The sequence below is a fragment of the Rhipicephalus microplus genome, chromosome 4 (assembly GCF_043290135.1).
Source record: "Rhipicephalus microplus isolate Deutch F79 chromosome 4, USDA_Rmic, whole genome shotgun sequence".
NCBI lineage: Eukaryota > Metazoa > Arthropoda > Arachnida > Ixodida > Ixodidae > Rhipicephalus > Rhipicephalus microplus.
The window spans coordinates 101,581,378-101,606,645 of NC_134703.1; the positions used below are offsets into that span (position 1 = coordinate 101,581,378).

Below are 25,268 nucleotides of genomic sequence, written 5' to 3' on the forward strand. Positions count from 1 at the left end.
ATATATATATATATATATATATATATATATATATATATATATATATATATATATATTGTGAAGAAGAAAACGCATCGTTGGCAAGCAACATCGCCACCGCTTGGGTACTGGGGGCTGGGCTTCTCTCGCTCGGCTCGTGCTGATCATCGCCGGCATCTGCTTGACCGTTGCTCTTTCACGATCGTGTTTCATCGTAGGACCACCGTCGCAACAGTCGCCAATAAACCCTTTTTCAATTGGTGGAGGGTGCTGACATTCCCCGTCGCCTAAACCTGGGTGCTGCCATTCGCCGTCGCCTAAACCTGGAGCTGCGCAACTGACCGATACCTCCCATCATGGCTACCAACAACGCGCAACCTGGCTCTTCCACTCCATCCCCCAGCAACCCCGGCGTTCTTCGTTTGCGAGAGCCCAAAGCCTTTAGCGGAGCTGATGAGGCCGACGTGGAAGACTGTTTCGCTAACTACGAACTGGTGAGCGCAAACAACAAGTGGGATGACGTGGACAAACTGACTAACGTCATCTTTTACCTCACTGACGTGGCCGAAATGTGGTATAACAACCACAAAAACGACATTACGACGTGGTCCATCTTCAAAACGTCGTTTGCTGACGTTTTCGGCCGACCCGCTGTCCACAAGTCCAGAGCCGAACAACGCTTGCGGGCTCGCGCACAGAAGCCATGTGAATCGTTCACCAGTTACATCGAAGACATTATTGGTCTTTGCAACCGTGTGAACACCGCCATGCCCGAGTCGGAGAAGATTCAACACATCCTCAAAGGGATAAATGACGGCGCATTTCAGATGCTCCTGGCGCGCAATTCTGCCACCGTTGCGGAACTTGTGACTTTATGTCAAAGTTTCGACGAGTTGAGGAAGCAGCGCGCCCTGACTCGGCCATTTTCCTCACACGCTGACTCACTATCAAGTCTTACTTCTGTTCCTGATTACTCAACAACCCTGCAAGAGATCAAAGACTTTGTGCGTGAAGAAGTAGCTCGGCAGCTGTCGTTGATTCCCTTCACGCAGCAGCCGCCGTCCTCTCGTCTGCCCTCACCACTCCGCGACGTTATTGCCGAAGAGGTAGCTCAGGCTGTTCCCGTCGCTGCCCATCAGCAGCCTGTGGTTATGCCTGTTCCCCATGCGCCGGCTATGCAGCCCGTGGCCGCGCCTCTTACTTATGTCCAGGTGGTACGCAGCAGACCCCGCCAGAAGCTTTTGCCACCCATGCCTGCAGTTGCTCCCCACTCTACCCCTCTTTCGACACCTTGGGCCGCACCGCGAGTCAGCAATTCCTGGCGCACTGCTGACAATCGACCGATCTGCTACGCCTGCGGTACTCCAGGACACGTGGCACGATATTGTCGTCGTCACTTCCAATCGCAACACAACGCTACTTGGCCGTTACCGTATTACCCGCAGCCCACGCACCTACCTACTCCCTATCCTTCACCGCAGTATGGCTACACTAATCTTCCAGAGTCTCAGTCACCCCAGCCCCCAGCTACGACTCACTCTCCCCGCTCGCCGTCTCCTCGCAGGTGATCTCTGTCCCCAATGCGTCCCCGACCCGCTTCCTCCAACCGGGAAAACTGAACGCCGCCGTTCCAGAGGCAAGAACTGCGCCATCATCGAAACGCCCAAGTCCTCGCACTTCACCTGCTAACGTCGTCGCCATATCCGTCGATGGTGTTTCTACCTTTGCCCTCATCGACACAGGTGCTGCCGTTTCTGTTATAGCCGCCCAGCTCTGCCGCTCCCTACGCAAAGTGACCACGCCGCTCTCTGAACTATCGCTTCGTACGGCTAGCGCACAACCAGTTCGACCTCTCGGCACCTGTACAGCCCGCATTTTCATCCAAGGCTCTATGTACGTTGTCGAGTTCATCGTCCTTTCGGTGTGCTCGCATGACGTTATCCTCGGGTGGGACTTCCTGTCACATCATCATGCCGTCATCGACTGCGCACGCGCTGAAGTTCAATTTTCGCACCTGCCTGACGAACCTTTGCACGAAATTCTTGAGCGGTCCCCAAAACTCGTCGTACGTGAAGACACTGAAATTCCGCCAGCCTCTCTTGCCGTTGTCCCTGTTTGCTGCGATGACCATAACGATGCTACAGTAATGTTTACACCTTTCGACATTTTCATGAGCCGCAGAGCCGTTTCCTTGCCTTTCGCTACACTCGACGTCACTGCTGGCCGAAGCAATATTTTCGTCCACAACCCCCTTTCTGCACCGCTTACGCTACTTGCCGGCGAATGTCTCGGTCGAGTGGAGTACCTCGATTCCTCTTTATTCCTTAATATGCCAGACGAATCGTGCAATAGCGCCTCGACCGAACTTCATGCCCTTTCCCCTCTGGAATGCTCATCGAGTGACACGTTCTCGAGTTCCATCGCCGACACCTTAAGTGCCCATGAACGCGCCGAGCTTCTTAATCTCCTCCAGCACTTCGCGAATTCATTTGACATTTCTCAGCCGCAATTGGGTCGGACTTCCGCAGTGCACCACTACATTGACACCGGTTCGCACCAGCCATTGCGTCAAAGACCGTACCGTGTCTCTGCTGCAGAACGTCACGTCATCAACGACCAAGACGAAGAGATGCTACGCCGTCGCGTTATTCAACCATCGCACAGTCCTTGGGCATCTCCTGTCATTATAGTTCGAAAAAAGGATGGATCGATTCGATTTTGCGTCGAATACCGGCGATTAAACAAGGTGACGCGGAAAGACGTCTATCCATTACCGCGCATCGACGACGCCCTTGACAGCCTCCAAGGAGCCGAATTCTTCTCCTCCTTAGACTTACGATCTGGATACTGGCAGGTTCGTATGGCAGAAGCTGATCGCCAGAAAACTGCGTTCATTACACCAGATGGCCTGTACGAATTTAACGTAATGCCATTTGGGCTTTGTAATGCTCCTGCCACGTTTGAACGACTCATGGATCGACTCATGGGAGTGGTCTGTGTGTCTATGCTACCTCGACGACATTGTCGTTTTCTCTCCTGATTTTCCTACACATCTGCTTCGGCTCCAACTGGTTCTGACGTGTTTAACCAACGCTGGGCTCCAACTGAACCTTAAAAAGTGCCGCTTCGCCGCGCGAGAGCTGTCCATCTTAGGGCACATCGTGTCCAAGCATGGTGTTCGACCCGACCCTGCAAAACTGCGAGCAGTCGCTGAGTTCCCAAAACCTACAACACTGAAAGAATTACGCAGTTTTTTCGGACTATGCTCGTACTTCCGGCGCTTCGCGCGAAATTTTGCGTCGATTATGTCACCACTGACCAACCTCCTACGCGGTGACGCAGACCTTTCATCCTGGTCTTCTGACTGCGACGTCGCGTTTGCCACGCTCCGTAGTCTGCTAACATCTCCAATTCTTCGGCATTTCGACCCAACAGCTGCTACGGAAGTTCACACAGACGCTAGTGGGGTTGGTCTAGGCGCCGTCCTCGCCCAACGCAAGCCGGGCTACTCCGAATACGTCGTCGCTTATGCGAGCCGCTCACTTACTAAAGCTGAGGCCAATTACAGTGTCACTGAAAAAGAGTGCTTGGCGCTAGTGTGGGCGCTTCGCAAGTTCCACCCTTATTTGTACGGTCGCCCATTCGACCTGGTAACGGACCACCATGCTCTTTGTTGGCTCGCCACATTGAAAGATCCTTCTGACCGCCTAGCTCGGTGGGCACTGCAAATCCAGGAGTACGACATTCGTGTCATATATCGCAGCGGACGCAAGCATTCTGACGCCGACGCCCTGTCGCGTTCGCCTTTACCTCCCGACTCGGCCTGCGGAACCACTGGTACCAACTCCGTCGCATCTCTCGACCTCGACTCCTTTGCCAGTGAACAGCACAAGGACCCGTGGATCGCTTCCCTTTTTAACTGTCTCTCTGGATCGTCAACCACTGCGGTACCACGATCTCTCCGACGTCAAGCTGCTCATTTCGCCATTCGTGATCGGCTGCTACACCGACGCAACTACGCCCCCGAAGGTCGTAAGTGGCTCTTGATTGTCCCGCGCAGCTTGCGATCACAAATCTGCGCCTCCTTTCACGACGATCTCCAGTGTGGTCATGCCGGAGTTTTCAAAACTTACGAACGCATTCGCTATCGCTTCTACTGGCGCGGAATGTATAATTTCGTTCGAAAATTCGTTATGGGCTGCCCTGACTGTCAACGCCGCAAATCACCGCCTTTCCACTCGTCCGGTGCGCTTCAACCGCTTCCGTGCCCTGCCAAACCTTTCGATCGGATTGGAATTGATCTCTATGGCCCTCTACCGACAACATCAGATGAAAATCGGTGGATCATAGTCGCTGTGAACCATTTAACACGCTACGCTGAGACCGCCGCCCTTCCAAGTGCCACTGCGCGGGACGTAGCATCCTTCATCCTTCATCGCTTCATACTACGACATGGTGCACCTCGAGAACTACTAAGCGACCGAGGTCGAGCCTTCCTATCAGAAGTCGTCACGTCTCTGCTTTCTGAATGCCATGTTGTTCATCGCAAGACCACGGCATACCACCCGCAGACTAACGGGCTCACGGAAAGATTTAACCGCACCCTTGGCGATATGCTCGCCATGTATGTGACATCCGATCATACTAACTGGGATCGCATTCTTCCATTCATCACGTTCACATATAACACCGCTGCACAGTCTACCACTGGATTTTCACCTTTCTTTCTTCTTTATGCACGCGAACTATCCCACACCATCGACACTCTCCTTCCATACCGTTCTGACGCATCCGAATGCCCATCTGCGTCCGAAGCTGCCCGAAATGCGGAAGAGTGCCGTGAACTCGCACGCACCTTTACGTCACAAGAACAACAGCGCCAGAAAGAAAACAACGCCGACTCTTCACAAAGCCCCAGCTATTCCCCGGGATCACTTGTATGGCTGGCTGTTTCTTACCAAACCCCCGGCATTTCCTCAAAACTCGTTCCAAAGTACGAGGGACCATACCGCGTTTTGGAGCAAACCTCGCCGGTGAATTTTCTCATTGAGCCACTTTCCCCATCTGACGACATGCGCCGGCGTGGACGTGACATCGTCCACGTCGCCCGCCTTAAGCCATATCATAGCCCTCTGCCTCCAGACGCTTAGGTCGCCAGGATGGCTCTTTTTCGGCGGGGGCAAATTGTGAAGAAGAAAACGCATCGTTGGCAAGCACCATCGCCACCGCTTGGGTACTGGGTGCTGGGCTTCTCTCGCTCGGCTCGTGCTGATCATCGCCGGCATCTGCTTGACCGTTGCTCTTTCCCGATCGTGTTTCATCGTAGGACCATCGTCGCAACAGTCGCCAATAAACCCTTTTTCAATATATATATATATATATATATATATATATATATATATATATATATATATATATATATATATATATATATATATATATATATATATGAGAGAGCGCTCATGCTGAGGACCGTCTGTTCTAATCTGACTTCATTCTTTTTGAAGTCAGATCCACGCAACTCAAATAGGAACCCTGCTGCTGGGGCAGAAAGGCCTCCTCACTTCGAGATGTTCCACCGGACTCTCATACAATACTGGCTGCTGTGTTTGCTGTGACAGTTGCCCCCTTCCTCTGACTGAGAGCTCCTATCTTCTATCTTCGCTCTTTTTCCTCCCCTCTTCCCACCTCCTACAAGATGCGGCACCGTGCTCCCTAATGGGCTGCAGAAATTAGGTATCTTTTCTTTCCTCTAATCACTACCACCGCCACCACCAGTCTTTTTTTCTTTAGCCGAGTATGCTCACGCCCGAGCGCCTCTTTTGTCATTGTCATTACACTCGGGTTCGCTGCGCACATGCAGTCCTGCCAAAGTTGGCGCCTTTCTTTGGTGGTAGTCGTCTCATCAAAGGTGAAATCATTCAGATGACCTGACCATGAACCACGTAGCAGTAATGCCTCTGGCGGATGGAATTGGCTGCCTCGCAGAGGTCGATCACGTCTATTTCGCGTCCTGCTTTGATCGTCTTGCGATGATAGCTCTGGCGGACGCTACTCGCTCTGTGGAGACGGTCGTAGCACGTCTAGCTGGTGATTACGCTGTCGCTGTTTCGGACTTAGGTGTAAGCCGTGCTTGTCCATGTTAACGTGCTGGGCAGACACGTACTTGCCCGACGAAGCATTGTTGTGAGTTTGGACAGGCTGCGATGCTCGGCTCTGAAGCTTTGACACAGGAACCTCTGCGCTGCCGTTAGCGCGCCTTCTAATCTGACCTCATTTTTTTTTCTCTCCAGCCGAGTATCCACCCACGCCCATAGCGCCTCTTTTGTCATTGTCATCCTTACACTCGGACACGCTGCGTGCACGCCGTCCTGCTAAAGTTGGCGCCTTTTTCCTGCGCCGCAAGGAAGCAAGATGCTTTTTGGTGGTGCTGCCCCACCGCGTCCATATACGGGTAAACACCACCATGGCTGCACATCACGCTGCAGACACCAGGGGCGAACGAAGGCGTCACCTCGCTGCTCCGTGTGAGCTGGTCGCCGTCTAGCCGATCCACGCAGACTTCTACCTGGTGATCCGCACGGCATTCAGATGGTCTCAAAGTCATATCGAAGTCATATTGCGCGTGATCTCCAGAAGAGCCGTACGCCGAGAGGCCGGAAGTGCTGAATGCTGACTTCAACCTGCTTTCGGAGCATCGCCAGGTTCGTCCAAGGCGTGGTGGGCAAATCCCGATAAAACAGGCATATCGTCTACTAACGTGTCTTCAGCAGCCATGGATTCATTGAGTCAAGCACTCGCACACTCGGCCAATGACTGCCGTGTAGTTGGTAAATCTCCCACCGGCTGGTCACTGAGTGTGCTCTCCTTGCTAGACATCTGTGACTGCGGTCTTCCAACTGGGAAAATTGGAGCCAAAAAAAATGCTCGGTGTCAAGCAGTGGAGCTTTACTCGGCCGCCACCTATGGTGAGCTGAACTTCACCAGACAAGAAGTAATCAGCTCTCAAAACCATGTCCACATGCAAAGTACTCGAGAACGGGAACGGCGGCCAGGAGCTCCCAGCTTCGGTTTGTATGTGCAAGTCCAGCGCACCGACAGACATATAGCGCTCCCTCCGAGACCATGAAAGAGTCCCTCGGACCGAGGCTCGGTTGTGACCGGAACATGGCGTCGATGTAGAGCAGTACGTGAAGCTCCTGTTTTTACAACTGCCGTAAGCTCGCCGATTCCTTCGACGCGTACTTGTATACCGTGGAAGAGGCCACGTTGGGTATTGGAGATCTCGATGTCGTGCATGTTTTGTGCCACGTTGTCGATCCAGTTACCAACATCGGCAAGAGATCGTTTTTTTTTACTGGATGTAAAACCAGTCGAGTCCGGTGTTCATGTGCGGGATGGGTTCTGTGCGTTCTGTCTGTGAGCTGCGCTGTATAGCTGCTGCCTCGAGGACGAGCCGCTTCTTAGCTTCATCCTCGGTAGTCGTCTGCTTGGGTGCGCATGGGCCATGGTGGATACGGCCGAAAACGGCGACGAACCTTGCACTTCATTCTAGCTAGGTCAGTTGCTTTATGCCCTCGTATTTGTTCCATGGCTCGGCACCACCACGAAGGTGCGTGATGGCCAACTGCCATTTATAACTTTCGGGCCAGGCGTGCCGAGAGTCGAGGGTATCGGCCGTCACCACCCACATATTGGTGCCATCTTGGAAGCCTCAGAACTGCTCTACTTTCACTTAAACGGTATATGCAGAGATGGCTGGCCAGACCCTGGAGCTCAGCGACGTGAAGCGGCCGATCTGGTGTGACAGTTGCGCGAGAGTACAGAAGAGCTCTCCGCCGCTGTCGGGTGAGGCACCCGATGGACAAGAAATCCCGTCCGCGCTGTATGCGGCGGTCGTAGCACTCACTGCGGGCCGATGCACGGTGAAGGGAACATGGACAGCGTCCCTTGGCGGCTGGGATGAATGTGGAAACTAGGTTGCGCGATCCACGCCCTGGGAAGCGTGTGTTCCCAGGAAGGCGCCCGTTTGCAATGGCGTGAAGTAGCGTGCCACCGGTCAAGTAGTTCCCTCAGATCATCGTGAAAGCCTGGATGCCGTCCGCTGGTGGTGAGATCAATACTTGCCGCGGTGGTCGACTTGCGGGTTCAATCAACGAGGAAGCCTGGCGACGTTCCTCAGGTAAGCGCGTTACATCAAGATAGCAGCTGGGGCTCGCCAAGTTTTTCGACGACTGCGCCACTGTAATAAATAAGAGAGACAGAGACAGCACCCTTACAACGGGAAACCCCAATGGATTTCTAATTGCCTGTCTGTGAGCTGCACTGTTGAGCTGCAGCCTCGAGGATGAGCCCTTTCTTATAGCTTCATCCTCGGTAGTCGTCTGCTTGGGCGCACATGACCATGGTGGTCCACCGAAAACGGCCATGAGCCTTTCGATATATATATATAGAGTGAAGTTAATCACGACATATGATAATAAAGCCATGCAACAATCATGCGCGTGTGATATTCTTTGTGGCTGTACAAAGAAGCAGAGAGATTGGCTCAAGAAACTGAAAACTGCGGGAGCAAACCATCGGTTGCCCTCCTAGATAAGGAGGGCAACCGATGGTTTGCCCTCCTTATCTAGGAGGGCAAACCATCGGAGGTTCTATTTCTGGCAAATGGCGCATGCGTATAATTCATCTGATATTATTCCTCGTGCTTCGCGTATATGACGTCCGACCTTTTTTTTTTAAATGCTACTTTCCTTTTTTTCTTCTGTTTTGTTCCTGGTTATATATATATATATATATATATATATATATATATATATATATATATATATATATATATATATATGGAAGGCGGGATGAATAAACCTTAAGTTGATAGTCTGCGCTTGTCCTTTTCTTTTTGCCGTCCGTGTTTTCTACCGTGTAGTACATTCAGATCATGTATCACCAACAGGTTCAATCGTCCACTTCTGATGAGATTACGCGCACAATGCGAACATTCGAGTGTCTTCTGGAACTACGTAGCCGCTAGCCATAACGCATGGATATTCGATGTGACACATATAAATGATAATCTGATGCGCTTCACGGCTTCGCAGTTTATCGACGACAGCGCATAGTGCAGCGTGCATTCCACACTTGCAGTCTAACATTGTTTTCGGTCCATAAGTTAGTACCAATAAAGTGTTACGTCTTTCCGAGTTCAGTAGGAATTGTTTGCACCGCCACGACCACGTGCTATCATCAACTTTGTATATGTTTTACGCTGTATTAGCCGTTGATAGGTTACATAATGCGTATGTGTCCACACAAATGTTTCCCACGATTTGACTCCCCTGCAAATGTTTGTTTCAGTATACTCCTTTATGAGGAAACGTCAAGTGCGGTTGGAGGAGGAAAACGCGTACAAGCGCCACAGAAACGCACGGCGAAAGCATCTATCACGACGAAATTTTTAAGTCCAGCAGAAGCCTCGAGTTATTTCCTTATATGCACGAAGTCTCAGTCGGTCGGGTAGACCGGTTTTCTCACTAAAAAGTTGCACCAATTGCACTGCAGAAGTGAGTGGCCACCGAAAGTGTAGTCCGATATCCCAGTGTGACTTAGCTTTGCACGATTGAGTATAGTGTAGTGACGTGAAACAATAGACAGCAGCAAGCAATTATGTGCATTGCACCGCAACGCTGCTGTTCAAATGGCCTACGTGTGGGTTGCTTCCCGTACACCTGCCGAAACGCAGCTGAAAATAGATTAGTTTGCATGTTCTTCTTTCACGCATGAACGTCTAGTAACGTCACTCGCCGCTTCCTATGCTGCAGGTCCCGCTTCCCGGTAGGTGCAGCTTGGTAAACGCAATCTTTACCGATAAAAGGAAGTGGCAAATTCTTTCCGATTCGCATTCTACGAACGCGCGTTGTCATTTATCGCGTTGTTTTCACACTTCTGTGCTTCCGGATAACATTACCGGCATTGGGGGAATGCACTCAATGGCAGTTGAAGTACTCACAGATAGAGCAGAACAGTAATGGTGATCGCTAACAGCAGCCATTCGTAGAAAACGAAGACGCTCAAGATGGGCATTCTGACACTCTTGCACAAAGATCAAAACACTCTGATAGTGGGCACGCCACTTCGCGTCTGCTGATTCTTGGTGCTGTCACATGTGCTTTCGTCAGAGTCGGCTAAACCAATCCGACGGTTGTTCAGTGAAGAGAGCGACGTGCAACGTATTAGTTGTTTATATGTCGCGAAATGTAGGCGCACACTGTGCCGGCTACGCCGTAGATTTCCCGTTATCGTGGTCAGTCCCGTAAAACGTGGCCTCTTACATCTTTCCGGTCATTTCTCATCTATTCTCGTGTCCCTATCGATAAGGTCCAGTAGCTCAGCTTATGCAACACAAAGATGGAGTTTTCGAGTGTTTATTGCCTTTCGGCCACGGCGGATTGATCAGTGGACACAAACTAAAGATTTGGGCTATCTCATATATTACGGGTCGTTTGGCAGAGTAAGATGCTTCGAAATGGATCCCAGTTCAAGGTAACGCAGTACTCGCCTACGCCAACAAAGCTTTTTTACCTCGAGGTAAGGTTCATCAGGGGAAGTATATTGCTACAATCGACAGGGCGCCACCACAACAGAGATTGCAAAGTTGTGGAGCCCGTTCTTAACACGAGCCAGAGGGCATGTACCATTTCCGAACGTGAAGCAATCAGAAGCCGGAAGAGGAAACATGTCCTCACATTGCGTGCTGCAAACGGGCGATGCGCGGGAGTAACACAGCCAGGTCTCAATCGCGCTCCGAGGTCAAAGTCAGAGCATCTATATGAGCGCTCCGAGCTCTAGTGTGGTGTTCTGAAACAACCAGCCGAAGGTATTCAGAGCGCTCAGCTTCAATGAGCCGAACGTGAATCCTGTCCCTGTAGCACTCTGGAGCACCCGAAAAGGAACAGTCGATTGTACCATATATTGTAACTGTCAGCTTGTGTAAGATGTGTCAATATATGATGAGATAAAGAATTAAATGTATCAAGCTTCTAGAAAAACAATTGGCCCCGTATCTGCATGTTACACCGCAAATGTTGTCGAAAGACGATAGTCTTGCGTCTGGAGAGAGTAAACAAAGCGTTTATTTGATGTTCTACGAAAGAAAATTGGTGAAAGGTATTCTGGAGGCGCTGAGTTAGAGTGCCTCGAGCGTGCAGTGGAGGCGAACGAGCTCATCAAGTCACGTCCCATGTGAGACATGAGTGCTATCTGGCAGTTATCCTGAAAAACGGGGCGCACGCCGTGCGCGCCTCTCTCTGAGGTGATAAGTGCAGAACGCAAGGCGATGGGTAGGTGTCACTACCATGTCCTCTTAGCAAAACGTTGGAAAATCTTGCCGTTTCGTGCAAGCGTTACATGGCCAGCGCAGCGTTATAAAGGGTACGTTCCTTAAAATTACTTATGTATGCCTTTTCCAGTAAATAATACACATACATAATAATGGCGTGTTGTTATAGTGCCTCAGATATGTGCAATAATTGCTTTTTAATTGACAATCGCACAATTATGACCGCTGAACCTCGAGCAATACTGGTGGGCGCTGCGGATGGGGTCAGCCATTTGGAGTACCATTTGGTCCCTTTGTTGCCGTTTAGGATACCGTTAAGGGTAGACAGACAGACAGACAGACAGACAGACAGACAGACAGACAGACAGACAGACAGACAGACGGACAGACAGCCAGACAGACAGACAGACAGAAAGACAGACAGACAGACAGACAGACAGACAGACAGACAGACAGACAGACAGACAGACAGAAATTTTTGCGTCGAAGGTCTCTAAGAAAGACTATTGTCTTTAAAAACAACTATGGCTCGATTTTTACAACTGATGTAGCACTACAGCAAGTACACACTTCGTAACTTACGTACGTGCAGATGAGTGGTTATGCGATTTAAGTGTTTCTATAAAGGAAAAAAAGAGCTACGAAATTTTTATGATGTGTGACAGAACCCGGAGGCGTTTGCGTGTGCATAATCATTAAAATATTGTGTGCTGTAAAAAAAAAACATGTAATGAACATCGCGTGTCGCTCTCTGCATTCCGCACTTTGTTAAGTTCTTGCATTAGACCATGTACCTTACGCGTCCTAAAAAAAAAGAAAAAAAAAAGAGATTTCCGTGATACGTCAAAGATGCCGGAAGCATTTACGAGTGCGTGCCTGTTAATTTTTTGTGGTATGAAACATTGTGTAAACATTGCGTAGCTCTGTACATAGTGTAGGTTCATTGTGCGAACACCTTGCACTAGATCGGCCTTTCTAGCGTGCTTCTACAGAGTGGACCTGATTGGTTATCTATTGTTTTTACATGTGCACTTCATTTTCTCTATGTCACTGTGATCAGGTTTACTAAAACTGCCAGATCTTTGATCACATGGCGCAGTCCTGGAATGAACGTATCGCAACTTTTCTGAGTGATTCCGAAGAATTTTATGAGAATGCGTGGACGTTGAGTGCGTGATGCGAATGTTTGAGTGCATCCCGGAGCATAAACCAGCAACATCTATAAAACTGAAATATACGCATTCAATCATATGTGTTTAGTCGGGGTATCATCGAGAAATATACTTTTGTAAAGAGTGGCCACTCGAGCCTTTTCACGGCCGAGCAAGGAAGGGTCTGACCGACCGCTAGATGGCGTATCCATGCTCGCTTCTACTCGTTGATCAACACATGCGATAGCCGCCTCAAGAGAACCATGAAGACTCAAGTTTAGCATCAAATGCTTTTCAAAGAAAAAAAAGTTTATTAGTTTGTGCATTTCACCATATCGGCTCTATAGGCCGTGTCTCGCTGAGGACGTTTAATGCGTTACCACAAAAATCAGTGAAGTCTGACTGGAAAGTGTTGTCTTTCTGCATTTGTTTTGCACGAAAGGTACACATTCATGTGGTTTAGGTGTACTATACACGTATTTCCATTGTGGAAGCACTGGTGTGTAGTCTAGTGAACACACTCCCTTTCGGAGCATCAGGCTACGGGTTCAAATCCCAGCATCGAAAAAAAAAAGAATTTGTTGTTTAACTTATGTTGAAGACATTATCGCGTCTGACCAGCCGCTCGTGGCGCTGAAAGCAGCGCAGTTTTGCGCCTGCTTTGCCTCTCAGAGAGTCAGACTTATGTCACCTAGGAGATTATCAGGCCTGCTCACTGCCACCGTGACTTCACTCGTGTTGCCCGAGCCAGCGTGCACACGGGAGGCTGTGAATCCATTGCCACCATCGCCTCCCGTTAAAAGAAAGTGTTCGCGGCAAGTTTTACATGCTTACCAGCTTTACTCTCCGATTTGAGTCAAACAAGACACTAGTTTAGGTAAAGTATTGCACTTTAAAGCATTTGGAGACTCATTTGTGAGCCATTTCTTCCACGGAAAAGCCAAAGATTGACGCTATAGAACGTGTGGTTGATCTATAAGAGCAAAATTTGATGGACCAACAAATTGAAAGAATAAATACGATAAATTTTATTCATTTGATTACTTACGCACGCACACGCACACTATCTAGAGCATGCAAAGAAACAGTTCCAAACTTATTTGCAAAGTGTCTGTAGTTTTATTTGTACTATTTCTAACATCTGTCTTCATAGACATGCAGACATTGAGGAGAGTGTGTGCTGCTGCCACTAGTGTGGCATTCAGCACAATACCAGGGTGATGACCATTGCAAGAGAAAACAAAATCTTTCGTTTCACAAAAATCTCTTGTGATAGACACAAGAAGCGGCGTTTCCTCTTTTGCTTTGGGCCCTCTCGCAGCGGTGCGCAGTCGGTCATATAATTTAGGACCTGGGAAAACTGTTAGTACTGGTTCATTACTAAACCGTGTAGCCCCCGTGGGCGCCTCTACTGCACTGCCGGTTCTTGAATGGTATATTTTGGTAGTGGTTCTTAATTATTCTAGCTTCAAGTAGAGCTATTACACACCCGAAAACCAATTACAAAACCGTTTTACCGCAACTGTCTACACGCATCTAGCAGGAGGACAAGAACAACAAGAGAGAAGGCAGGGAAGTTAACCAGACACATGCCCGGTTTGCTACCCTACGCTGGGGGAATGGGATGGGAAGCATATAAATTTCAAGGAAACATATGAGACTATAGCGCTGACCGCAATATTACTGCAAAAAACATGATACGAACACCGGCAAGAAAATACAATGCACAAAACCGATGCACTAAGTAATGCAACCACATTCTTTCTATTTTTATCAACCAAGTGAACAGAGTTAATGCAAGTCTGCGGCGCTATTCACCAGTTGCAAAATGTTTACTGACCCTGAAGAAAAAAATGGCTGTTTTAAAAATGTTCTGCAACGCGCATTTATTAATTTATCGCCAGGGCCTACGCCAACAAGTCAGAAGCACACATGACACCTTTATTTTGGAGCAAGAATAGAACATGGTGGCGATGAGGAACACAAGGACAAGGAGGGAAGTCAAGAAAAACAAGACAGAAGGCAGGGAGGTTAACCAGGCACATGGGAACGATTTAAAAAATATCTAGTACGGACACAGGTACTTCCGGGTCACAAAAAAAAAAAAAAAACGGATGTTGACGTCAGCTTGACGAAGGACACGCTCCAATTTTGTTCTTCGGTTGTCCTTAGGAAACAAGAACACTCGCAGCATTGGTCCCTTTGTCACGAGGATTCGCCACACAGCATCACCTAACCGTTCGGATTTCCAGCCGTACAGATTGCGAATACCCAGTGCATAAAATGCATCACATATTTACGCTGCAGTTCAAGGACGCAGGAAAGGATGGTCTTATCAAGTAGCCAACAAGAACGCTAGCACGCCACGAAAACTTTCGTCGGGCTTGGCAATCCATATCTGTCGAGCGACGAGAGTAAAAGCATAGGCACGTCTGTGCAGCGAAACACACTGGTCAAAACGGAGTCACGTCAGAGCCCGTGGCCGACACAGCGAGCAGGCCTGAAGTTATCTAGGTGGCATTGGTTAGACGCGGCTCGGCAGAGCTTCTGCGAGCACGCATGCGCACCGTGACGTCCCGGCGAAGACCTTCCACTTGGCTTCGCCCACCAGCCTCGACACTGCGCGCAACCGCTCTGTTCCGCCACTCATGACGAGACGATTCGCTGAGCGTACCGCGGGGCGCCTTTGACGGGGAGAATGTCGCGCCGCCAAGCGGAATCATAAAGCGTCCTCTCAAGGATTGTTAGTAGGCAGACACTCCCTTGTTTGATTGGGCTAGCCTCAGTGTAAACGCGTCTGCGAGAAACGAACAATACCACTTTGCAAGTTTCATGCACCAGTGAACAAACTGGACCCCCCGTGGCACGATAAATCTAATTCGTTCGTGCGACACGCGAAGGTTTCGTAAACATACGTGGCAACTAGCGCTTTCGACGATAGCCCGCAGAGTGCATGTACACATCAGCTTAGCGAAATTTTCTGTAGCGACGTAGGTTTTAGTTAAATGTTATCGTCTTACATATCTGGTTGAAGCTCACCTTGTTTTACTTGCATATAACATTTGTGAGTGTCCTTGTAGCGCATAAATTTCATATTATTGCACGCTGAATTTTACGGAGAAAGTCACCCGACTCGCTAGCAATTTCAAATTATCAAAATGGCCAGCGCTGCGCCGCTTCTTTTTGTACGTTTGCTGATAGATGGCAGCTGACCTCAAGCGATTTGCTTGTTGACTGGTTTTATAGCGAAATTGGCGTTATTATGAAGTCTTGGTTTGGTTCTCCGCGCCTAGATAAAAGTGGTGTTGTTCGTGTTGTCGAAGTCATTCAGTGGAGGGAATTCCTCGGATTGCTTTCAGCAGTGATGTTGAAAGAAACCATCTTGACGACGAGGATTTTTTCCTGGACGTAAAAGGCTGTGAACGCACCGAAAGTCACAGCAACGACAAACGATCAGCTACTAACTCACAAGAAGTGAATCGCACGTCACGTCCCTCTTGCATTATTAATTTTTCACGCTCGTAAGTCACTTTTATAGTATTTTATGAACCATATTCTTGAGAGCGGCCAAAATAACAACATAGTTTTTCTTGTACACTGCATGTAGCACAATTATTGTAGATATTATGAAGCGCCACATGCCGCTAACACGCTCGGGCCAGACCAGTGAAACTAATTGGTTAGGGGCAATGAAAAGAGCAGTTACGGCTACAATCTACGCCTCTCTGCTAATTTCTGTACTACCGGTGCCTTCCGAACGGCGCATTGGTGTTCGACGAATTTTCGCAATTTCAAAGTTGCAAAAAGCGTAAATGTGTATTCCTTCCGAAATTCTGATTTCGATCTCGCTAATCAAACCTACGACGTCAGAGTGGAGCGAATGGCACATGACTGGAGTATGAGCATGGCTGTGACGCAAGCGCTCCTTGATGGGATGTTAAATTTTCCTGTTCCGTTCAAGAAGCAACTCCATGTTCATGTTATGACAGTGCAAGTAATGACGACGGCGTGATATGTTTGCAGGCCATCACCACGTTAAACATTCGGTCCAGTGCAGCAGCGATGACGCTGCTCGCTAGGCGCCCACTACTGCGGCAAATCCGTCAGGCAGGCTCAGTACATACGACCTTGGAGTCCCGTTCAGTTAATACGTCAATCCTATTGTTCTTGCAGTTTTCTGTGGCACGTACAGGATTTCGCTAAGCGTCGTTCATGCATGGTAACGGAGCTGAAATGCAACCTTTCACACCAAGACAAATAATAAGGTATTTTGGTCTCATATACATTTCACTGCAGCTCATGACTCTAACCGGTGAAAGTGGTATGGTCCGTACGTTCCTATCTGTTCTTATGCTAGCAAACTGGTTGACCCTCCTTCGGGCGCCATATTGATTCGTACAGCCCGCCGTAGTTGTACTTGAATCGTGCAGTCGGTACGTAGACAGGAACACATTTCTGCGTTCCTGTCTACGTCTTTCACGTGCAACAGCTTACGATTAAGGCATACCAACAATCCCAAGTTGACAACCTTCTAACATGCTATAACGGTTTGTTTTGCATTTTCAATGCTCTACGTCCCCCTTTGTTCCTGTCTAAACTTTTCATGCACGGAAGTTTACGAGTAAATCCTCACTACATCTTTGGTTAGCAGCCGGACGACTACCACAGAAACTAAAGGAACTAGGTGCAAGAAGCCCTCTTCTGTCGTTTTACTTGCTTCCTGTGTCAGCCGTCGCGCTGATGACCAAGAAATTCACCAATATATTTGTCTATCTACTTTACTACCCTCAAAGAGATCGACATTGAAGCTTCTACTGAGCTTATAATAAATCTCACAGGCAAAAATTATACACTTCAAAATTTACTTTCATGTAAATGATCAAGCAAACATGCTTAAATGCAGCATTAGCTCCATGCTTCGCAAAGAGGTTTTATTATAGCAAAGTAGAAATAAATATTGCACAAAATGTAGTTGAAATGGTGACAACAAAGACAAATCTGACTGCGCCTGAAGCCACAAAAATGCAGTTTCTGAATAAATTTGCTCCCGGACCCTGGATGCTACAGAATCTGTCACTATAGTGCTATGATTAAAGCAGCAGGAAAAAAAATTGCACACAAAACAGCAAGAAAACAAAATAGAAATTTTAACAGCTGTGTGGTAAGGCATTTTAAAACATAGTATACGCCATTGTCCTAATTTATAATTTTTTTCTACCTTAAATAATCTTGAGGTCATTTACTCCACGATGATCGTATTATTACGAGTAGAAGAGACTCGGAAGAGTAGACCCAGATATATCTGTACAGCTGGTTGAGCAAGCAGCGCCAGCGGCTAGGTTAGGTTAGCTCGCGCCAGTCTATCTACTTTGTCCTCTTAATCTCGATGTCACTGGTACGTAGCATATGACCCCCGGCAGTGGAATTACCGTCCCGGAGCTTTAAAGGTCGCTATCAGACGCACTCTTGTAGGGCTTGAGCCACGGTACGTGAACAACATTACTGAACCGTACAGCAGATGACGATGGGCAGATGGGGCAGTATTGATATTTCAATATGAAGACCAGATACATCCTGAAAAATAACTGTATTCAAATTGGCAAGTTATTTAGTTCATTCGCACTGATCGAGACACGCAGGCATGGCTTGAAAGAAATACGAGCACCACTTAGGCGCAAGATTGAACTAGTCATTTTTTAAAGTGAGTGTGCAGAGTTATCAAGTGTCTGCTTGAAAAATGCAGAACGATTGTTTGGGATATGCATGGTGGACACTTGAAAGAAAACATTTCTGTGCGAACCATTCCTGGTGTCCTCCTTTACAAGCTTGTTTCCTATCCCGTTTCTGCATAAAAACAAGGGTATTTACTAAAAACTACGATTGTACTCTATCATATAAGTTGTTTGAATCTTGCCTACAACGGTCAAGAACTCTGACCGTTGTTTCATTGCGGTGTCGTGCCAACCCCACGTTTTTGACGTCAATAAGAAATTGCTGCTCCTTTCTTCCAAGATATGCTGTAGTTTAGTTCGCGTGTTACTTTTCGTTGCCAAAGATGTTGAACTGAACCCTGGTGCCACCATCGTCAATCTGTCGTGCTCCCTGACTTCGGTTCTGGAGATAGTGCGCAAAATCAAGGAAGGTCGGAACGCTATACTGTGGGGACTTCTTGGAGTAAAATATAAACAGGAAGCGACTAACCACAAAATCAAGAGCCTAAATGAAACGGTTGGGACACTGGAGGCAGCCTGCTGTCCATTCGCACATGGTGAACCGAATGCCTCCAATGCTTCTGACATCACCAATCAACTAAAAAGCATAACGTCATGATGCGGAGATACCGAAAACAGGATGCGACGTTCCAATATACTTGTCTTTGGTATTGAAGATGATGAGAAGGAAGATCGGACGTTGTCTGAACTAAAGATAATAACTTTCTGTTCCCAAGATTTTGACCTCGCAATGACTGGTTCACAATTTGATAGGCTGCATAGATTAGGTTGTGTTGCTACAAAAAGGTGTCGTCCTCTTAATAGCAAAAATGACCGTCTTCGAGGACACGCAAATCATTCTCCTCTCTGTCGGCCAACTAAAAGGCTCAAAATTTGCCATACAAAGACTTTACACCCTCAACACGCCAAGCAAAAAAAATTACTTGAATTTGCCGTGGCAGAGACTAAAACTAATCGATTATCAGATGATAAGCTCTGAATTGACCAAGATGTATAAGTTTTTACTACTCCACTAACCCTGTTGTTTCATCCACACGATAACTAGACCGAAAGAGGAACAAGTGCGGTTGCAATGAACCTTCAAAACCTGCCTTAAATGTTTCGCTATCGGTTTTATTCTCTAACATCAGTAGCCTTCTTCCCACATGCGACGAAGTATAATCCTTCTTGATGTCAGCTGTTCAAATGTCGTAACACTTACAGATACTTGGTTATGCCCTAATATCAGGGACAATGAACTACTGTTTGATTAGGAGTACACCACTTATAGGTGTGACCACACACAAAAGGAGGTGCAGGGGTACTGTTGGCCATTAAGGACGGTATTGCATATTTCTTCACTGACACGATCTCTGATCTGGAAATAATATGGGAAGCATGTAAGGCGCACACCAACAACACACTAATAGGCGTTTTCTATCATCCACCCGATGCTAGTAGAACATTTCCAGATGAACAGCGAAACGGCATCTCGGCCGCAATCAAGGGATTTCATACGGATACCGTGTACCTTTTCAGTGACTTCAAATTCACCCAACATCGTCTGGCCCACTTTATCATCGTCCTCCAAATTTCAACCGAATTCTATAACCTTTCGTTGTATTCCAACTTTTCACAAGTGGTAAATAAACCCACGCGTGGAACTAGTATTCTGGTTTTGGTGCTAACCACAGGTCCTGATACGATAGGCACAATCGAATACTGCGATGGTTTTAGTGACCACAACCTCCTACAACTCTCCATGCACAAACCGGTACAAAATATGGGCTCCGTGGCTACAAAGTTCATTCGTAACTACAATAAAGCGGTCTACAGAAGCAAGAATAGAAATAGGTTTCAGCGCGATTTTGACGAAGACCAAGGAGACACGCAGAACACAGATGAGTGCTCACCTGTGTTCTGTGTGTCTCCTTCGTATTCGTCGAAATCGCGCTGTAGTCTATCCAATTTCGCACCAACTCGCCCAAGTCAAAAGGTTAATGAATAGGGAATTAGCTGTCTTCCTTCATCAGTCTTTAGTACAATCTTTCTCTCTGCAGTCTGTGGGTTAAAACGGGCATTTTTTAAGAACAAGGCGTTAGAATTATTGGGCAAGAATTGTATGCTCGTTAAAGAACCCCAGATAGTCGAAATTTCCGGAGTCCTTCACTACGGCGTCTCTCATAACCATATGGTGGTTTTTGGACATTAAACCCCACATATCTATCAATCAATGAGAAGTGGACAGGCATGGGTATCTTATCTCTGTCGCACACGATAACAGAAATCACTGGTTCAGTCCATCGCTGCACAGACTGCGAAACCAAAATTAGCGGTTCTACAGAGCTGCCAAACATTCACCCAGTACGTCTTCCTGGGTACAAGACAGGCCTGAAAGAATATTCATCAGCGATAAGTTCTGCTAAAAACAAGTACTATTCTCATGACCTACCCTCTCTATTGCGCTCATACCCAAGAAAGTTTTGGCAAAAAATATCCCCTGGAAATGAATCACGACAAATCGGTCTTTTCATTGAGAACACACCTCTAGCGGATGTGCTATGCTTATGACTTCAACTAATTTTTCTCGTCAATTTTTACAAAAAAAGATCAACCTAATCATGCCTTCTGTTCCAAATTCAAGTTATTCATATATGGAACTACTAATGGTCACTGCAGATCACATGGCATGTATCATAAATAACCCTAAACGATCACATCTGCCGGTGTAGATAATGTGAATGCTAAGATATTGAAAAATACCTTACCTCTTCCTAGAGAAATACTGTGCAGAATATTTAATAAATCATTGCAGACGAGCCAACTACCCAAAGAATGGACGGTTGCTAAGGTTATTTAAGTATTTAAGGATGGAAACACAAAGCAATCAGAACTATACCGCCCCATTTTCCTAACATGCATTTTGACTAAAATGCTGGGGCACATAATTCCATCGCATATCTACACCCACGTGGAGACTAATAATTTCTTTTTTGTTAATCGGCATGGATTTCGTAAACATCTGTCATGTAAACACACACAGTTGCTCGAATTCGCTACCGACTTGCACTCTAACATAGACAACAATTTACAAACCGATAGCATTTTTGTTGACTTTTCCAAAGCTTTTGACCGGGTGGCCCATTGTCACTTGTTTTCTAAACAAGTTCCAGCTGATTAAACTCTGTTAGCTTGTTTCGGATTAGAAATGTTTTATATCTCGACAGCAATTTACCGTGAATAATAATTGCGTTTCTTCCCTTGCTGATGTAACATCCGGAGTCCCTCAAAGCAGTGTTTTATAGGCTATATTTACTCTTCCTTATTCACATTAATGACCTGCCCAATACTATTTCCTCAAGTATAACACAATTTGCTGATGACTGCATCATAGCATCTTCTGATAATAAACTTCTAACATCCTGCAAAATAATACTAACCTCATGGCTTATAAATATGTGGTGTAAAATTGGCTTATGGTATTGAACTCTGGAGAATGTAAACTCATTTCTGTCACTCGTAAACAATCGATCTCATATTGATCTACGTTACGTCAACCACGCCATATCTCGTGTTCAGGAAATCAAGTATCTAGGAATAAACCTAACTCAGAAACTTTAAGGAACTCCCCTCCCCCTCCCATTACTGCTATCTATGCTAAAGCATCACTAACACTTGTGGACACTGGCCGCTAATTGCGTAAATCACCACCTAACATTCACAAGTTAGCGTACCCGACGTTCATTTGGCCGCAGATAAAATTCGCGTCATCTATTTGGTCCTTTCATCATGATTACTTAATTACTATATTAGAGCTTATACGAAAAACCATGCCTCCCGTTTTATTACAGTAAATGCCGAGTGCAAGTACAGTGTTACGAAAATAAACCTCGGAAATTCGCTGCATCCTCTTCAGTTTCGCCGGTGCGTTTGCCCTTTGTGCCTGCTTCACAGATATACGAATAACGCTAGGCCACATTCACTCCCTTCGAAAACCCCACTGCGCATATCTAGGCGGCTCCACAATCAGGGCAGTTTTGAGTGCATCTTTGGCAAGACAAGAACGTTAAAGTATTGCCATCCAACTTTGAAACGATCTCGCCGGCGACATCACTTTGATCACTAATGGCAAAGCCTTCCTCGAATGCCTACTCGAACATTTCATGCCTACGTAGTTATTTCTCATTTTATTTCCCGACGTGTTACCACGTACGTTGCATAAATATTGAGCAACGCTGTAATATATCACAATGTAGTATTGCAAACGTTGCCAAACTTTCCTTTTTCTTTCAATCTCTGTCAATGTTAAGTTTGCGTTTTTCCCCCGCTTCGCGCATGCTCCTCCCTCATTTATTTTTTTTTCTACGAGGGTGTTACTCTTCTTTTCCTGGCACTCGATTACATCACAGTATCTCAGTGCACTTTTCAGAGTGTATAGTTTAGACTTCATCTTTTTCTGTATTTATCACGTGTTAAATATAACCATGTATCGCCCCGTTTAGACAATGCTTCAATAAGAAGCTTGTAAGGTATTGGGAATAAATAAATAAATAAATAAATATTGGAAATGTGTAACAAGCGCTCATATTGAACAGCAGTGCAAACATTCAAGCTCTGGCTTACCATGATGCCGGAAAATGGCAGCTAGGAGAAACACAGTAATCATTTACACACAGAATAATCACACACAGAAACATTTCATCTCGAAGAAACACAGTAATCGTTTCTTTCTCTAAAGCAATACGCCCAGGCAAGGCACTATCATACGGGTCTTGCAACACGTCACTTGTAGAGCCAAGCATAGTACTTTCGTGTGAGTTCGACGCACCGCTTGTAGAGGCAACTCCACTGATATCGTCTGACGCGACCCCAACACGCAGAAAAGAAGTCGATTCCGGTGTATGTATTCTGTCCGGATGAGTTGAATCTTGCTGGACGTTCTCGGGCGCGGATGATTGATTGATTTGTGGGGTTTAACATCCCAAAACCACCATTTGATTATGAGAGACGCCGTAGTGGAGGGCTCCGGAAATTTTGACCACCTGGGGTTCTTTAACGTGCACCCAAATCTGAGTACAAGGGCCTACAACATTTCCGCCTCCATCGGAAACTCGTGCGCGGAAATGTCACACGGCGGCTCGACAACAGCATTGAGCCGACGTTACTTTAAAGCTCCCAATGGCTTTTTTCCCCCTTTCCATTGCCACAGCTAGAGCGCCTGAAATCATTCGTTCATAAATTGCGAGAAACGAGCCTGCCACACGACTACAAAAATCCTACGTAAACACGTGTGCGTAACTGGAATGACTTTTGCACCAACTGTTTCACGCCAAAAGGAAAGTCACGTGAACGATTTGAAGAAGGTACAGTTTCTTACCGTGACTGTGGGCCAACTGCCTATCGTCAGCAATGGATATGCTGTGCGTTCGCTGATGGACGGTGCACTGAGTGTCCAAAACTTTCCCATAAAGACAGACTGCCGCCTTTCCGGCGGAGTGGTCACGCTCGAATGTTGCTTCCCGTTGAACTGCTCAAACACGGCAAAGCAGTGGCGCGACCTGGCAAACGTTGAACTCGGCGTACCAGCGCCACCGGCGAAAAACCGCAAGCGGGCGTCATATACGTACTTTGAAATGTTTATACATGTAATGCCTGTCTAAAAAAAAGAAAGCAATTGAAACAAGAGCAATAATCATGGCCGATTGCTGTGATAATTTAAGTGGTTAGCAATATTATATAAAGAGCAGTTTAGAGATGAGGCACACATTTAGCATTTTTGTGCCAACTTTAAGTCAGACAGCCTCAGTAGCATAGTTTACGAGGCCGAAAATGTGTCAATGCAGCGGTGTTTAACGCTCTGCCCATATAAAACATCGCCACATTGACGCATTTTCAACCTCGTAAACTATATGCTATTAAGGCTGTCCGATAAATACTTAAAAGTGGGCCGGCACAGATCTTGTATATTTTTTGTTCTTTTATTTTGAAATATTTGTCTAACTCAAAATGTGAACGTGTGCCTTATCTCGAATGAGTGGCCACGCTTCGGGCTGGGCAGAGCCTACGCCCCACGACGTCGCTAAAAGCGCCTCTTCATGCCGACGGAACCTAGCGCTCTTTACAAACATGGAATAGGTCTGTATTGCAGGCGCCCTCCGTATTCCTGCTAAAGCACACAAGGTAGTGTAGCCAGCGTCATTCCACGCGCAGAACACAAATATTCTTTTACAAAAATTGCTACTACATCACCCTGTAGCGTTTCAAGCGCATACGCTGGGGTTCTGCGTTCAGCATTTCGGAGTTACACCTGACACACGTGATCACAGGGGAACTCGAAGCTATCGGTCAGTGAATCCCGTGAATGTTGAACAGTTTGTGAAGTTGGAGCGGGCAGGGTAACGAACTCTTTTGAGCCCTGCTATCGACAACGGCTTATCGACATCCAATTACGTGCGTTGGTGGGCTTGTGTGTATACATTGCTGTTAATCACTATCGCCTACCGTAAGGTAATTATCCCGAATTGTAGGGTATTTCCGGATTTTTTTTTCTAGCAGCGCGGGGTATCTGCTCGGTACAGGCAACTCTCAATTGAGTGAACTTCAAGGGACTCGAGGAAATAGTTCACTTAAAGTTCACTAATCTGGATATTACTAAAATACGGAACAGCATGGCGCACTTGAGATGTCGAGACACAAGTGAAAAATACAATTTATTTTCGAAAAATTTTGTAAGTCTCGTTTATGCTGGCGCCTTTAAAACACAGAAAGAGGCGGTGTCTTTGGGCGCGGAAACGTTGTGGGATTGCAAGCCGCGGAGCCATACTACAACGGCGTCGCCCACTGCCCCGAAATGTTCCATGCAGGGTTGTTTTCTCGTAGGATAGACCCTTTTCGAAATCGTCAGGCTAGCTTTCCTGCCATGCAGATTGAACAACTAATGGCGGCTAATCGCTCACTGCAGACAACCTGTTCAACCACGCATTACTTACACTGTGATGTGGAAAATTTAGAGCCAGCTCTCTTGATATAAACACGCATAGTAGTAGACAAGCATCAGCGCGTTACACAAACACCACGACTCCGCTCGAACCA

At 47.0% G+C, this 25,268-nt stretch overlaps 1 protein-coding gene across 3 annotated transcripts in view; it reads right to left on the reverse strand.

Annotated features, from left to right (window-relative positions):
- Nucleotides 1-23,602, reverse strand: part of LOC142814518 (cytochrome P450 3A24-like) — a 49,518-nt gene extending 25,916 nt beyond the window's left edge. The window contains exon 1 of one of the 3 annotated variants that reach the window (XM_075893362.1): nt 23,554-23,602. Coding sequence is in view for 2 of the 3 variants with exons in the window: in XM_075893359.1 (XP_075749474.1) it covers nt 9,986-10,059 (74 nt within the window). In the remaining variant the exon portion in view is untranslated. Of the gene's footprint in view, nt 1-7,888; nt 8,184-9,985; nt 10,237-23,553 lie in introns of those variants that run through there. The other 2 variants (XM_075893359.1, XM_075893360.1) reach the window with 2 other exon arrangements.
- Between the last annotated feature and the right edge of the window lie 1,666 nt (nt 23,603-25,268).